The sequence below is a fragment of the Hydra vulgaris genome, chromosome 13 (genome assembly GCF_038396675.1).
Source record: "Hydra vulgaris chromosome 13, alternate assembly HydraT2T_AEP".
NCBI lineage: Eukaryota > Metazoa > Cnidaria > Hydrozoa > Anthoathecata > Hydridae > Hydra > Hydra vulgaris.
Genome location: NC_088932.1, coordinates 13242501 through 13259805, shown reverse-complemented (window position 1 = coordinate 13259805; position 17305 = coordinate 13242501). Strand labels below are relative to the sequence as shown.

The window sequence follows — 17305 nt, the reverse complement described above, 5'->3', positions numbered from 1 at the left end:
TAAATGTCTATTCCTTATTTATAATTTTTTAGAAAAAATATGAGAAAATGCATTGGTTATAAAATTATACAAATGCTTTTTTTCTTAAATATGTAATATTTTGCATGCACATAAATTATTTTATTAATAATGTGTTATGAAAATGAATGCTTATAATTTTTTTAATTTACAAAATATCAATTTTATTGAATTTATATTTCTAGAATTTTATTTTCAGTAATTTATAATATTTTTGAAAAAAAGATATTCAAAACTCTATTTGTCAAAACCTATGATACCCAAAGGTAAGTATTTAAACAAAACTCAAAGTAAACTTGTAATAGACTTGATTAAACAAGGTAATACTTATAGAAAAGTTCAAGAACTTACAAATATTTCATTTACAACAGCAGAAGCAATTGTAAAGAAATACTAACAATATGAAACATTTGAAATTTCAATTAACAGGAAACACAATTTCACTTACATCAATTAGAAATCATATTCATAAAACAGGGTTCAGTGGATGTATGGCTCCTAAAAAACCATTTTTAACAAAAACTCATATGAAGAGAAGAATGAATTCTGCAAAAAATTTTATTTAATGCCACTATGATTTTGGAAAAAAGTTCTTTGGTCTGATGAATCCATGTTTAACTTAAAAAAATCTGGTGGTGCACAAAGACTTTTGCAAAAAAGGGGTAAATCTTTTCATTTGAGTTGCATGAGCGGAACAGTTAAACAGTTTGTTGGTGGAAGTGTAATGCTATGGGGTTGTATATGCATGGAATAGTGTTTGAAAATCAAAATTTATTGATGAAGCTATGAACGTTGATTTGTATAAAAATATATTGATAAGAAATTTAAAATCTTCTGCTTAAAAAACTTCAATTAGTAAAATTTTTTTGTTTCAATGAGACAATAATCTGAAACACACTTTTAAAAATACTAAAACCTTTTTTGATGAAAGCAGTATAAACATTTTAAAATGGCCTTCACAGAGCCCTGATTTGAATCCAATAAAACACTTATGGACTTTGTTGGATAAAAAATAGGTAAAAGGTCATTTACAAAAAAAAGATTTAAAGGCAGCAAATGTTGTAAATATTGTAAAGAAGAATTTTACTTTTCTTTGAAGGTTTTTTAACAAATAAAAAATTTGATAAAAAAAAGTTCTTTATAGTTAATGCATTATACAATATTTTATTCAAAGGTATTAATTTTATTGAAAAATTTGTTTATTAAGAATCTCTTTAGTTTAATATGTTGTGTGTATTTCTTATCAGTTCCTTGAATCAGGTTTAAAAAAATTTGGATACAAGAAAAACAACAATGTGAAGAAAGTCTTCACGGTAGTAGAAGATAAACTCTTAGTTGATTGCATTTTGAAACCGCTGATCTTCGGTATGGACTGACTTTGAAAGATGTTTGAAAATTGGATTACCGATTTGGGAAAGCAAATCAAAAAAAGTATGATGCATCCTAAGATAGAAACCAAATGGCTGGAAATAATTGACTGAAAATCTTCAGAAAAAAGTATTCTAAAGAATTATCACTTGAGGCAAGTCTAGCATGCTCGACTGCTTTTAATAGGGAAAATGTAGCACTTCTTTTTCTGAACTATGAAGTAGCTCTTGGGTTTAAACAAGATCAAGCTGTTACAGCATTTAGCATATAGAATGTTTTCGAAACCAGTGTTAACACTGTCCATAATTCTCCCAAAATCTTAGCAAAAAAAAGTCAAAAGCAGGTTGGCGGAATGACTAGTCGTGAGCGAGGATGTAGAATAGCAATGATTGAAGCAATATTTGCTGGAGGTGAATATATGCCTCCAATGTTGATTTTCCATCATAAGAACTTTAAAGACTTGATGATAAAAGGAAGACCAGAAGGTACACTTGGTGGAGCAAACCCAATGAGATCGTCAAGTGAAAAATTGTTTCTAGGATTTATGAAATATTTTGTAAAGCATACTTATTCAAGTAAGGTAAATCAATCCATTTTTTTACTTAATAACCATGAGAGTCATATATCAAAACCAACAATCCAGCTGGCAAATTATAATGGGATTACAATGGTAAAAATTTATCAACACACTAGTTACAAAATGTAGTCCTTAGACAGAGGGGTAATTGGTCCATTTTAGACTTATTTCAACAATAAAAAGGATTGGATGTTAAAACCAGGCAATGCTGGGAAATCATCAACAATCTATGATGTATCAGAAATTTCTGAACAAGCTTTTTCCCTAGCTTTACCCCAAGTAACATTACACACAGTTTTAGTGAGTGATGTTCATCCACTGAATAAAAACATTTTCAAAGATTATGAGTTCCGGCTATCCACTATAACAAATCAATCTTATAAGTAAGCATAATGAAGACTTTTTAAGCAGGCCTGGGCCCTTGACTAATATTGAGGTGACAAACTGCAGTCATGCTTCTTTGGCAAACCAGATAAGCACTAACATTGTGTCTCCTGATATTATTCTAGCCTATCCAAAAGCTCAACCATGAAAACAAACTGGAAGAGGTCATTCGAAAAAAAGTCTTGCATTTTAACATTCCAGTAACACTTCAAAATAAAAAAGAAAAACAAAGAAAAAATCTGGAAACAAAATGAAAGACAAAATTGATCATAAACAACTGTTATCTGTTTTAAAAAAGGCTTAACTTTTCCTTGGAGCAAAGTATAGAATTAGAGGAAAATGTAGATGTAGTATCTGACAAAGTATCTGCTCAGTCAGAAGTAGACTTCGAAAGATTCAAATTTAAAGAAAAATCTAGCATGGAGTTTTCATCTTGGCACAAATTCAAGGCAAACATGGTGCAAAAAACTAGTAGGTACTAGAAGTTGCTGACACATTTTTCGAAATTCAGAATATGAGAAAGAACATAAACTCACAAAGATTTAAGAGAGAAGACAAAACTATGAGTTGGACAAATCAGACATGGTCTTTCAGTTGCCACATCCCCCTATCACAGGAGGTTCAGCACGACAAATGCTAAAGCAAAGTGAAAGACTTAAAATTACCAAACTTTAATGTTGACATTTGTTATTACTCTTTTCTTAATCGATTTTATATCTTATGTATGTTTTTAATACTTCTAAGTTTAAATTAGTTTAAATTATAATCTATATATAGTTATACATTAACTTATATATAATTTATATATATAACTAATATATAGTTTATATAAATCTAACTAGTTAGATTAATATTAGCTCCAATTAGACTGATGCAAAGTCCAATTATCCTGTATGTAAAAAATATTTATATAATGCAAAACAAGAAACAAACAAAATAACCTGTTAAAATATAAAGTGACAGTGGAGTGTGATATATATATATATATATATATATATATATATATATATACATATTTATTTTAAGCTCCACCCTAATACATATTTATATATATATATATATATAAATATGTATTAGGGTGGAGCTTAAAACAACATTTTTGAAAAAAACCTGTTCCTACCCCTTTAATTTGTTCTATATAATACTAAAACACTAGGTATAAATTTTTTTTGAACAAAAAATTATTTTAGGGGTAGCTCAAGACCCTTAAAAGTTTGACTGGTCCCTAAAATTTTGAAAATAAAAGTTCTTCTAAAGTATGTCAACCTGGTACTCAAAAGAAGCGAAATTATATAAAAACTTCAAAAACAGTAATAACTTTACAAAATAAGCATGTTTAAAGAAACTATTTTTTTAAAACCTGAAAATAATGACTTTTTTCATTTTCAACTTAAAAACAATAGTTTTTATGCATTTATTTAAGAAAAAAGTTAATTTTTTGTAAATTGATTATTATTTTTAAAGTTTTTATATAATTTCGCTTCTTTTGAGTACCAGGTTGACATACTTTAGAAGAACTTTTATTTTCAAAATTTTAGGGACCAGTCAAACTTTTAAGGGTCTTGAGCTACCCCTAAAATAATTTTTTGTTCAAAAAAAATTATGTTTAATAGATATACAAAATCTATAAATTATTTCTATATATATATATACATGTATAAATTATGTTAGTGTATTCTACAAACAGAGTGCTCAATGTTCTAAAATAACAGAGCAATAATAAATTAGTAAAAACACTTATCTAATTTTTGATTACTTCAACACTGTGTTTCGCCATCAGTAGGTTCATCAGGAAGATATATATATATATATATATATATATATATATATATATATATATATATATATGTATATATATATGTATATATAAAAATATGAATATATATATTAAATGCGGTAATGGTGTAGTGGTAGAGTCTCGCTTCATAAACAAGAGGTTCCGAGTTTATCCCCACCACGTCCCTGGAAGTACCGCGCTCAACACTTTACTCCGTGTGTAGCGGCCTTGTTCATCAAGGTTCATGTTTCGGAGTTATAGAGTTGAGAGAGGGTTAAGCCACAAATGAGTAGCCTCCTCGTCTGTAGTGGCCTTCTTGGCCTTGAGGAGGCAAATTAACAAAAAATATATATATATATAATATATATATTATATATATCATATATATTATGTATAATATATATATATATATATATATATATATATATATATATATATATATATATATATATATATATATATATAAATATATATATATATATACACACACACACATATATATATTTATCTATATATGTATGTATATTTATATTTTAGACAAAATAAGTATTATCATTTGATATCCTTGAGTTTAATACAAACTCTATTATCAATCTGGGATGTTAAAGGGGTAAGTATTTTTTGTTTAATTATGGTTTTAAAACTACTAATAAAGGTAATTTATATTTTTAAATAAACTTTTTAATTTCATTTTCTACCATATTATACTTTTAAGCACTGCTTAAGAGTCTATATCTGACATAATTTTGTGTACTTTCAGTAATCCAGTGTACTTTTAGTAATCCAGTGTACTTTCAGTAATCCAGTGTATTTTCAGTAATCCAATGTACTTACAGTGTGCTCTGATTATATAAGAGTTTAAGAAAGTGGTTGCCAAAAAAATGAATGAGAAAATTATTAAAAAGAATATTAGGTTTCTCAAAACCATGTTTTTGAGAAACCTAATATTCTTAAGAAAAATAATTTAAACTAAATTTCTCAAAAATTTAGTTTAAATAATTTTTCTAAAATTGAAAGCTGAAAAAATATATATACCACCTGCTCCCTATGAAGTAGTAATAAAATATCATTTCTGAAGGAGCAGGAGGAGGGTGTGCTAGTTGGTATTGTATATGATTAGTAATGAAGTTCTTCAAAAAAGTAAATTTATCCCAATAATAGGCATAAATTTTAATGAGCATCACTTAAATGATTTGGAAAAAATTATTTTAATATTTATATTTTATTTAGATTGCTACCAAATATGAAAGTTCAAATAAAGGTATACTTTTTATTTTAAACAAGTGTTTAATACATTTAAAAAAATTTTTAATTTACTTTATTTTTATTCATTCATTGTTATAAGTAAAATTATATACTCAAAAATTATATTTAATTTTCAAATAAAAATATATTAAGCAAATAAATATATTAGGCAAAATAAAAATATACAAATTATATATCAATACTCAGGCCTTGGCAGTTTAGAACCTTGGCTGTTTAGAGGAACAGCTTGCATGGCAAGCCAAGCAAGCTGTTCCTCTAAACAGCTTTTTATGAGTGCTTTTAGTTTCTGAGCAAGCGGATAATTCATAAAAAATTGCTTATTAAATACAAAGTTTGATTTTATTATCGTTACAAGCATATGCTTGTAAGATTAATGTTACAAGAATATAAACAATAACAGTAACAACAACAATAACATAACAAGCATCCCTTATTATATTGTAAAAATTCTTTAGACAAGTGTTTACTTTAGACAAGTGTTTACTTTAGAAAAGTGTTCACACTAACTATTCATTCATTAACAATTTATTTGATAAAAAATTAAAAATAAATCTATAAAATTTTCACTGCTTATAAAAAATATTTTATATTTTCCTATTATAATATAATGTATAGCTAAAATATAATTTCAAGCAGTACAAAAAAAACCAGTGACTGTTACGCAAAAAAAACAACAATCACATTTTATGATCAAAAGAGGTCAAAATTTGAACTTTGCTTTTTTTATTTAATATAGTTTACACAGAATTTTTAATTTAAATGAAATTTTAAAATTGTTACAGAATTCAAAAAAGAGAGCTGAAGAGTCAAAATTATCTGGATATTGCACCAGTTTTAAAAGAATATTTGTGCAAAGCATTAAATCCTCAAGCAAAAATCGAAGTAGCTCTACGCAACTACAACAACTTATATATGCATTGTGACACTCTTAGCAATAGATTCTTAATTTGCTAAACTCCCCTGTCTAATCGCAGGGAGTATATATGAATATATAGAAAATACACAATTATGTTAATAAATTTATGGAACTTCTTCAGTCTCATTGCGATAATACCTTTATGAAATTTATAACCATTTTCAAGAAATGAAGAAAAATGTATAAGAGTTTTGTGACATAACCACCTTCATTTTATATTTAGAAAACTTTTTTTATCTCTGAGGTTTTTCTCTGAGATAAATTTTTTTAACACAGATAAGTTTTCTGGGTTGAGTTGCATTACTAGTGTTTTATTTTCTGGTGGGAATCTAGTATTTTATATTCTAGGTGGAGCTCTGCAACTCCATACAGAAAATAAAACCCTAGGTTCATTCAAAAGTGATAAACATATTTACTCAGAAATCTAAATTCTAGTTTTTATTTAAACAGTAACTTAATTGAAGTTTTCTTAAAAGTCATTATCAGGCTCCTGCATTTGCCTATTTGCAAAACTTAATTATTGCTTAACATAATTATTAGTAAGTCTATTTATTGCTGAAAATAATTATTATCAAACATAATTATTTATTTAATATAAGTATTAGTCAACAAATTTATTGCTACACATGTTTATTACTAAACATAATTATTATTAAATATAACTATTATTCAACATAGTTATTATTTAACATAATAATTATTTAACATAATTATTGCTAAACATAATTATTGCTAACCATAATTATTACTAAACATAATTATTATTTAACGTAATTATTTTTTACATAATTATTACTAAACATAATTATTGCTAACCATAAATGTATGCAGGACTTATAAAGAATATTACTTAGCGTATTATTTTGTTCTTGATAAATTGAAACACATTGTCAATAAGTGTGCTAATCATAATGTTTTCAAGAGTGTTAATAAAGAATATTGGTGGTAACTGTGCTAATCATAATGTCTTCAAGAGTGTTTGAAAATAATATTGGTGGTAACTGTGCTTATAAAAAGTTTTTTTACCTATTATATAGTGTTCTTTTAGAGAATGTTATGAATGATCTAGCAGTGGGATGCTAGACACTGCTGACTATTTGACAAAAATGCTAGTTTGACTTATTTATTGTTTGTATTGATCATGTTTATTTTTACCACTGTTTTTTTCAGCTTGAAAAAACTTATTTAATTCATTTCTTTCATTACTGCTTAAAACTATTTTTATTAAATAACCATGGTTATCATGGTAACACTTTTAGTTTTTCCTAATTTTTTTTTTATGTTATTAATTTGAATTTAGTTTGAAATAAATTCATAGTTCATGTCACATATTTTTGTTGTTAAAAAGTTAATGGAACTTTTAATTAAAATTTTATCATTTTCCATTCATGTTTTGGCAAGTGCATTTTGAGAATAGTAAACTTTTCCATTCCATTTTTTAAACTAGAAGAAACAACTTCAAAGTTTTTGATTCATTGTTTGTTCAATATGGAAACCCTCATTCTAGTTTAATTAAAGTGACACAAATCCATAAAAAGTGACATAAGCTAAGTTTAAAAAAAAACAAGTATTTTTTGTTGCACTTGGAAATCTTAAATTTTTTTTTTGCATTTGCATTTCATATGCCAGCAATAATTGGTCTTACTTTATCATAAGCCCTAATATGTTGAATTAAAAATATAAATAAATATTTAAATAATATATTAATCATATTCTGTTGTCATAATAAAATAATAATTTTAATCTAAATATTTAGTCTAGATTTTATGATTTTTTATGGACTTATGAGTTAAGTTTTTTGGTTTAGTTTATTTTACTGAAATTTTGTCTGAAAATAAAAATGTGTGGACTTCAAATGAAGCAATATCAGAAATCATAGTGGGAGATCGAATATCTACAACAGCTAATTGTACAATCAAAATATACTGTCCATTTAAAGGTAACCCATATCCACGTGTGAATTGGTTTTACAATGACCAGATTATTGACCCTATTAAATTTGAAAATATTGACACAACAGAACTTCAGGGAAATTCTGTTTTAGTAATAAGTAATTTTGATAAAAAACATGGTGGAATGTATACATGCATGGTATTTAACAGATATGAGAGACAAAAAAGTACTGCATTTGTAAGGCTGATAGGTAGGCATTTTAATTTTTCAATTTTTTTGTAAAATTTAAAATCCCATCAGATTTAAATAATTTTTTTTATAACAGAGCCGTTTCAGCCAACAATATTTTCAACACGTCTTTCTCAGGAGCATTCAGATGATGAAACTGAAGTTGCTATAAATATTGGAACTAATGCTACATTCTATGATGGAAGTAGTCTTAACATAAGATGTGAAGTTAAAGCTGCAGAGGAGTATTTTATAACTTGGATGTTTAATTCTATTATATTAAATTCAAGTTCAGAAAGGTTGATTATTGAAAACACAAAACAAGAAAACAGTGGTTTGTATTTTTGCAAGGCGAGCGACAAGAGTGGGAAAGGAGATGAACAGTTGTCTCATATCACTATAATAAGTAAGCAATTCTTTTACTTATTATTTGCTACTTTATTTTATTTAGTATCTATTTAATTCTATACTAATTTTAGTCTCTATTAAATTTATCCTGCTACTTTTTTTATTTAATCTCTATTTAATTATAATTATTATTATCTAATTATCTAATTATAATTATTGTAATTTTTTGTGACAAACTTAATACTAATATTCATATTACAAAAAAGAAGATTTTTGTTTGTTTACAGAAAAAATATTTCCAAAAATTGTTGAAGGAAATAAAGTATTAAGGTACATAAAAGGTAGAGGAGATGCTCAAATTATGATTGGTGAAAATGCAACTGTCAGAGAGGGTTTTACTGTTAAAATACAATGCTCATACTATGCTGTTCCTAAAGGAAAGTTAACTTGGGAAAGGCAAGGTATGTAAATAAAAAATTGTTATTATTATTATTATTATTATTACTGTAATTATTGTTTTATCATTATTTTTGCTATAATTATTATAATTGTTGTTATTGCTGTTGTTGTTGTTGTTGTTGTTATTGTTGTTGTTGTTGTTGTTGTTGTTGTTGTTGTTGTTGTTGTTGTTGTTGTTGTTGTTGTTGTTGTTGTTGTTGTTATTATTATTATTATTATTATTAGTTATCAAAGAATGCTAATTACTAAAAATAAGTAAATTAAACATATAAGTAAGAAGTTTTTGTTTGTTTTTCTATTGTAGAAGTTCTGTATTCATTTTGATAAATAAAAAGTCTTTTACCAATTATTTAAATAGGTTTTTTTAAAAGGGGGCCCACCCTACAACAGTGGGTTACTAAGGTCATAGGTCTAAGCCATAAATTATTTGAAGAATGTTTACAATATTTTGTATCTATTATTACAATTATATATATATGTGTTTGTGTATGTGCGTGTATATATATATATATATATATATATATATATATATATATATATATCAAGCCTTCGTAGGAGATGTGTGCGGTCGTATGCCCTATATAACCATGCATATAATATTTTGTTTTGACAACTTGGCCTTATCTCCTTACATATTTTAAGTTAGGGAGTTTAAAAAATGCATTGAATAAACAAAAAAACTAAAATTCGTAATGAATAATAAAATGAATAAAAAATAAACCAGAAAAAAAAAAAAGCATAAAATTAATGTATGTTTTTATTTTAATTTAAAATTGTTTCACTATAAATAATTTAGAAAAAATCAAAGTTTCAAAGTTTTTCAATTTAAGCTTAATTACTTTGAAATTTAATAATTTAAAAATTTGTCACTTTGATATTTTCTAATGTCTACAAAGCAAATAAAAGATTCAAATCCTACTTACATATCTGTTAGTAGGATTTGAATCCTCATCCAATGCCGATATAACTGTCATACCCCATAGATGTAATAATCAACCTAAGCCCTACATTCACACGGCAATAAAGGAAAAATTATTAGTTTTAAAATTTTGATTGAAGCGCTTTTAAATTAAATTAAGTATGAACTACTGATTAAGAAACTTCTAAATTAAAAAATATATTATTTTTGTGCTTTTATTTTCTCTGGTTTATCTTTTATTAATTTTATAATTCTTTATGTTTGTTTCTCTTTTCAGTTTATGGTTTGTTTATTTTTAATTTTCTCTTTAAATTAATTTTTTAGTACATTTTTAAAACAACGTAAATATCCAAGTTGTCAAAAAAAAGAAAAAGAAGTTGTATGCATGTTCATATAAGACATGCATTTGCATGTGTCTTCTGAAAAAGCTTGATATATAAATATACAGCCCTCAGAATTAGGAAAAATGAGGTCAGCAATGATTTGACGACCTTAACCTGTTAGAGGTTGGCAAAAAAAAAACTTGATACAAAGGTTTTACCATAAAACATAGAAAAAAGATTGGGCATTATTTGACGACCTTAAACACTTCTAGGTTGGCAGTTAAGTTGGCATTGCCGAATGTCAACCCTAATTCTGAGGGCTGAGTATAAATAAGTATATATTTATATTGGATCACATTGTTATAACTTTAGGAGTTGTTCTTTTAAATGATTATCCAAATGAGAAGTCTCATGATGATAAGTATATTAGCCAATATATAATACGTACTGTTCAAATAAAACATTCTGGTGAATATACTTGTGTAGCTGCCAACAGATTGGGAAAAACTGCTGTTTCATCAATAATTACTGTTATTGCTGCAAGTAAGCTATTTTTTAAAGGTTTTATATTTTATATTTATATATGAACCTAATTATGCTTTATATTTAGGTTTTATACTTATGTGTTATATTTATATATCAACCTGATTATGTTTTATATTTATATATGAACTTGAAGATATATATACATATATATATATATATATATTTATGTATGTATATATATATATATGTTTATATATGTATATATATATGTTTATATATGTATGTATATATATATATATACATATGAACCTGAATATATATATATATATATATATATATATATATATATATATATATATATATATATATATATATATATATATATATATATATATATATATGTATACATAAAAATGCACCATTTTTTTCATCTTTGGCGACCAGTTAATGTCAACAAAGGCTTTCTTACACCATGAAATGAATTTAGTTCTTTGTTGTGTAATAACTTATTGTCATTCAACTAACTGTTTTGTCTATTATTAACTATTGATTTCTGCACTTAAAGTTGATACTCCCGCTTTTGGGTTACATCTGTTTAGGGGTCGTTCATAAAGTTTGTACCCTCATAGGGGGAGGGAGGAGATCTTCAAAAAGCATACAAAAACGTAGGGGAGGGGGGGAAGGGTTCAATTTAAAAGTACGTACTTCGATTTTCTAATTTATCACAATTAACCAACTAATCAATAGAAAAGTTAAAATTCTGACTAAAGATCCTAGTTTATCAACTAAAAAGATATATGGTATAGAGAGTAGAGGGTATAGTTTTCCTCTTTGCACACATATGCATGGGTCCCCGCAGGATTTTTTTATTCTAGATAGAACACTTTCACACATTGTGCAAACTCCAAACTTAAGTATGTTTATTATACTAATTGAGAAGGTCTTGCAAAAAATTGGGATGGCAGAAACCTGGGGAAAAAAAAGCCCCAAAATGCTTGCCCCCCCCCTGCCCAAACATGAAAGCACTAATGTAGCAAAATTTTCAACTTTACTATCTAAAACTAAATTTATATTTATCAACAGATTTTAAATTTCGTAGAAAAATATGGTAAATAACAAAAGTTATGACCATGTAAATTTTCCCCCCCCCCCCCCCCCCCCCCAAAAAAAAAAAAAGCCTTTCAGGGCTTTTTGTTCCCAGGCCTCTGCCATCCCAATTTTTTGCAAGGCCTCCTTATTTGGCATAGGTATAAACATACTTAAGTTTGGAGTTTGCACAATGTGTGAAAGTGTCCTATCTGGAAAATCAAAAAATTCTGCAGGCGCCCATGCACACATGCCACCCCTTATATACTGGCCCTAAGTAAGACATATTTCAGGTAACTTATCTTTTGAGTTGACAAAATACAGGTTTTAGCAGTGCCATGGCTAGTTGGGCGGAGGCCCCCCCATAAAAATGTATTATTATGGTCTCAAAATCTTCCAAATTCTACCAAATTTTATTTGATTCATCATTAAAACAAAGAAAAACAATGACTTATCTAGAAATCGAACTCCGGACTCCGCCATTGAAGTCTATAGCATTAACCTCTTAGCCAAGCAAACTCATTCATTCTTTTTAATTTAACTTTATTAAAATTATTATTTGTATATATATTTGAAGATGTTCTTTAAATTGCGATCCTCTGCCGCAAACAAATAGCTTTGGGATCGTATAAACTATCCAAGGTACCTCATCCACCTTTTTTTTTTTCAATAAACTTTTTTATTGAAAAAAAAAGTTAGGGGGGGTTATATGAAAAATATATGTACTTTTTAAGGGATGTGGGGACTTAAAGTACGCATGGCAACAGGGGGTATTAAATTTCAAAATTTTGGGTGTACATACTTTATGGACAAACCCTTAGCGTATAAAGCATGTTTGCATTACAAGGTTTATCGTTGACACTACCAGTTGATAAATAATTTTTTATTGTTGTAGGAACGCTGAATTCAGAAATATTTAGGCGTCTATCAATTTTTCTATTGCTTGTTTTCATTTTATGCATTCCAATTGCTTGCCATTTTGTTTTTGACAAAACATCTCTTTTACCCATATTTTGACAAGGTTGGATCAGTTAAAAATTGCTGAATTTTGAATCAAAATGTAGTTGTGGTTTTTATAAAAATAAAATAACAATAGGGACCCAAATGAAATATCATAATGCTAACAGGCTATTGAGTGATAAAAATGCTAGAGACTTCAATAAAAATCTCTCAATAAAGAGTGTTACGAGTTTTTTTGTCAAAGTGCGCTTAAAATTCATTTTTAAAAATTGAAAGGAGTTAATTGCTCCGTTAATTTTCTCATCATCCTCCACCTCCTTTATAGTATCCATAGAATTTTTTTTTCTCTCTAAATTAATAAATTATAGCCATAGTATAAATAAACATAAAAATGCAGAGTACATCTCATCAATCTATCAGGTTATCATTTCTTAAAAGTATTATATACGTTAAAAAAGCAAGTGCGTTTAAACTTTCTGTACAAGGTGTATATATATATTTATATATATATTACATGTATGTATATGTATAACACACATATATTTATACTATATATATATTTTTTATACATATATGTAATATATAGTATGACATATTTATATATACAGCACTTTTTTTTTCCATATAAGACATAAAGCATTTTTTTTTAATTTAATTTTTAAATCTAAAACATTTAGATTCTGGCCCACCAGTAATTCAGAGTGGATCTCGAAGGAGAACTGTAGAAATCTTATCTTCAAAAGCATCAAATGTTGTCAAAATTGGAGATTTTGTAAAAATTGTTGAGGGTGCACCTCTGAAGCTTTTGTGTAATGCTTCAGGTACACCACATCCACATATCACATGGTTTTTTGGTCGAGACCCTTTAGTAGATGACTCGGTCATACAAACATCCACTATGCTTTTAATTTTAAACTTTCAGCCTCATCATGCTGGAGACTATAAATGTGTTGCTAAAAATGCAGTTGGTGAAACTCGTGCATTTACAGAAGTTCGATTGATTGGTATGTTGATAGGCGATAAAAATTTTTTTAAATTTCTTTTTTTTTTATTCAGTTCTAATTTAATTGTAAAACTTGTTTACCAGTCACTAGTATCTATATTAACCATATTAGGAAAAGTTAAAGTTATGTATAAAGCATGACATTTGAATCTAATTATAGAGTATTTCCTTTTTCTTCTGGATGAGAATAAATAAGAGCTTATGTAGGTGAATTGACAACAGACAAATGTTTACATTTTGTTCTAAAAAGTTTATAAGAGTTTCCAAATTTTACACTAGATTGAAAACTAATTAAAGATAAATGCAACATGAATCTTAATTTTAAAGCAATAGCTTACAGCCACTTTCATAAAACAATTAAATGGAAAATTAATACAGTTTACTATTTTACAGTATAATACAGTATAATAATACAGTATAATACACAATAATACAGTATAATAATACAGTTTACAATGTTTACAATTAATAGTTTTTTTACTGTAATTAATTTTCAGATTATAGTTATTTGCACTATAATGACATCATAATCATAATGTAAGTTGTTTAATAACAATATGAAATCAGTTAAACTGCTGGTTATAAATTAAAGTCATTCAACTGTTTTTAAATTTATTTGATGTGAAATTTACAAAATTAATTGAGGCATGTGAGGTCTTGGTGAGAACTACTCTCCTAGGAGAATCAAAGTTCTAATACTCTGAATCTAATCTTTCAAGTTAATGTTTTTAATTTATTAAGTATTAAAAAAATAAGTTTTTGTAATGTTATTTTTATTTTACAATTGTTTTGATTACAACTAATAATTGTACAAGTGAAAAAATGTTTCCTTGATATCATTTTTTCATGGTAGCATGTTATCAAAAAAATTAATTTTCTTTGTATGTTTATTTTTTCTTACGTATGGTGGGTCATAATGGGCTGTGTATGCTTATAGACACAGATAAAATATTAAAAGAAGTATAAAAAATTGAGTATAAAATCCAGCCAGAAATAAAGATCTCAAGAACAAAAGTAGCAAATTAATGTTTTGTGTTGTTTATGTAGAGATATCTCCAGTAGTGTTACAATTCAGTGATCATAATGACAATGGCGATGCTAGGTTTAGCTAAGAGAATCATCAAATATATCAAAACAAAATCAAAACAATCAATATATAAAAAAATAAAAAACAAAAATATAGCAAAACAAAATCCAAACAATTACAATAGTAATAGATAATGGTCACAATTTTAAACTACTAGGGATATAAACAGAGATCAAAAAATATTAAGTAAAAATTCAAGCAAAATGTACAAACACATAAAAAAAAAAAATTTCGAGCAAACATAAAAAACGCAAAGTACAAAACCTATATAAATATAAACACAAAAATATATACATATATACACAAAAAAGATAACAGACCAAAAGATAATAATTATATATATGCTGCAAGATCCAATTACAATTAAGTTGTGGGCTAATTAAGTTGAACTCCAACTTCAGGGCCACAATAGATTCAAAACAAAACTGATGATTTAAAGTGTATGACAATAGACACCATACATCAGAAATGCATTGTTGTAATCTTATTCATCCTCTGTAGCCTTATCATATCATTATTGCAATAAAATAGACCTCACTCCAGAAAGCCAATTACCCAAAGCTCTCCTGAGATTGTGAAACACTAATAATAGGGTAAAGGAAGGTATGTTCGTGATATATGTAATTTCGTGATATTTCGCTCGGCATTTGTAGCGAACATACCTATTAGTCAAAAACATCGAAATTGCGTCAAATGGTACCCCGGGGTACTACTGTCGATTCACAAATAGTCGTTGGGTGCGTGTGATACGTCAATTGTTTACTATCAGTTTGTACATTCTTTAGCATTATTTAACATGCGTTCAGCACATTTGTTTGGAGTACTTGTCCAACATTTTTATTTCCAGACTTGTGTTTTAAGGTAAGTAAATTATTTTTATTAAATATTAAACTAGAAAAGATGCTTGATTTAATGGTAAAACTTTTGTTTTTTTATTAACTTCCTATAACTTATGATTCCTTATTGCAGTTACACATTTTCTTAACGTTTTCACCTCAAATGAATTTACATTTTTAATCATGTTTCTTTTATTAAATATAATGACATTAAAAATTGTTTTAAGCACGATATAACTATATAGTTAAATGATAATAATATCTTTCTCTATACGAATCTGCAAATATTTTTGCAACCACTAGATGTAGGAATATACAAGCCACTTAAGTCAAACTGGGCCACTAGCTTAAATGACTTTATGAGGGAAAATCCTGGATAAAAACCAAATCGGACAACTTTTCATACAATATTGAATCCAGCATTTATTAAAAGCTTTTCTAAAAAAAATATATAAAATGCATTTAAAAAAAGTGGCATTAAAAAAAATGGGTGCAGTGTTCCTATTGTTTAGTACCTTATCATGAGAGTTGTCAAACATATGAGGACATTGGTGAAGTATTTATGTGTGATACATGTTGTCAACAAGAAAGTGATTTAGAAAAATAAGTTAATCAGATATAAGTATGGTTAATATTATAGTTATTATATTAAGAGTTTTTTGTAGGTCTGTTATTTTATTTTCTAAGCTACCTATGTTAAAAGTATATTTTTTTTATATATAAATATAAAGTAATGAAAGTATTATTATAATTTTGTTAACTTATAAGCCTGACTATATTTATATTTTATGAACTTAAAGTCTGATTGAATAGTTATGAATTCAAAACAAGTGTTGATATTTTTTGTTATATTATACCAGATGTTATACTTAATTAATAAAGAAAAATTTAAATATTATTGTGTATTCACGAAATTACCTAACCACTATCACGAAATTAAATATCATATCACAAAATTACCTAACTTTTCTCAATGACTTTTGAGCTTTTATAAAAACTTATCAAAGGACTTAAAATCCCAAAACTGCATAGATTCTAGTAACTTTACTCTATGTACATCAAACAATTAAAGTAATTAAGTAAAATTACTGAAATTGACTTTGTAATTACACATCTAGTTAATTTATCACGAACATACCTTCCTTTACCCTATACAATATACAGTAAAATGTAAAAAGCACATAATAAAATAATGTTGTAAAAACAATAGTTTTCACTTCATCTTACAACAATAAACATATACAACAACAGCAGTAATAACTTAAGAAAATTAAACATTAGATAATTACGGGCATCTTACCAAATTAAATGAGCAAATTTAGACATAACTATATCTACCTAAGTTTAGACATCACTATATCATAACAATAT

The 17305-nt window shown here is 26.6% G+C and overlaps 1 protein-coding gene across 1 annotated transcript in view; it reads left to right on the top strand.

The window, feature by feature from the left end:
- Positions 1-17305, top strand: part of LOC100209292 (hemicentin-1) — a 126049-nt gene that overhangs the window by 12407 nt on the left and 96337 nt on the right. Inside the window, exons 2-8 of the mRNA XM_065816725.1 lie at positions 4662-4734; positions 5355-5385; positions 8114-8449; positions 8525-8833; positions 9063-9236; positions 10849-11019; positions 13686-14012. Coding sequence (XP_065672797.1) covers positions 4662-4734; positions 5355-5385; positions 8114-8449; positions 8525-8833; positions 9063-9236; positions 10849-11019; positions 13686-14012 — 1421 coding nt within the window. The remainder of the gene's footprint in view (positions 1-4661; positions 4735-5354; positions 5386-8113; positions 8450-8524; positions 8834-9062; positions 9237-10848; positions 11020-13685; positions 14013-17305) is intronic.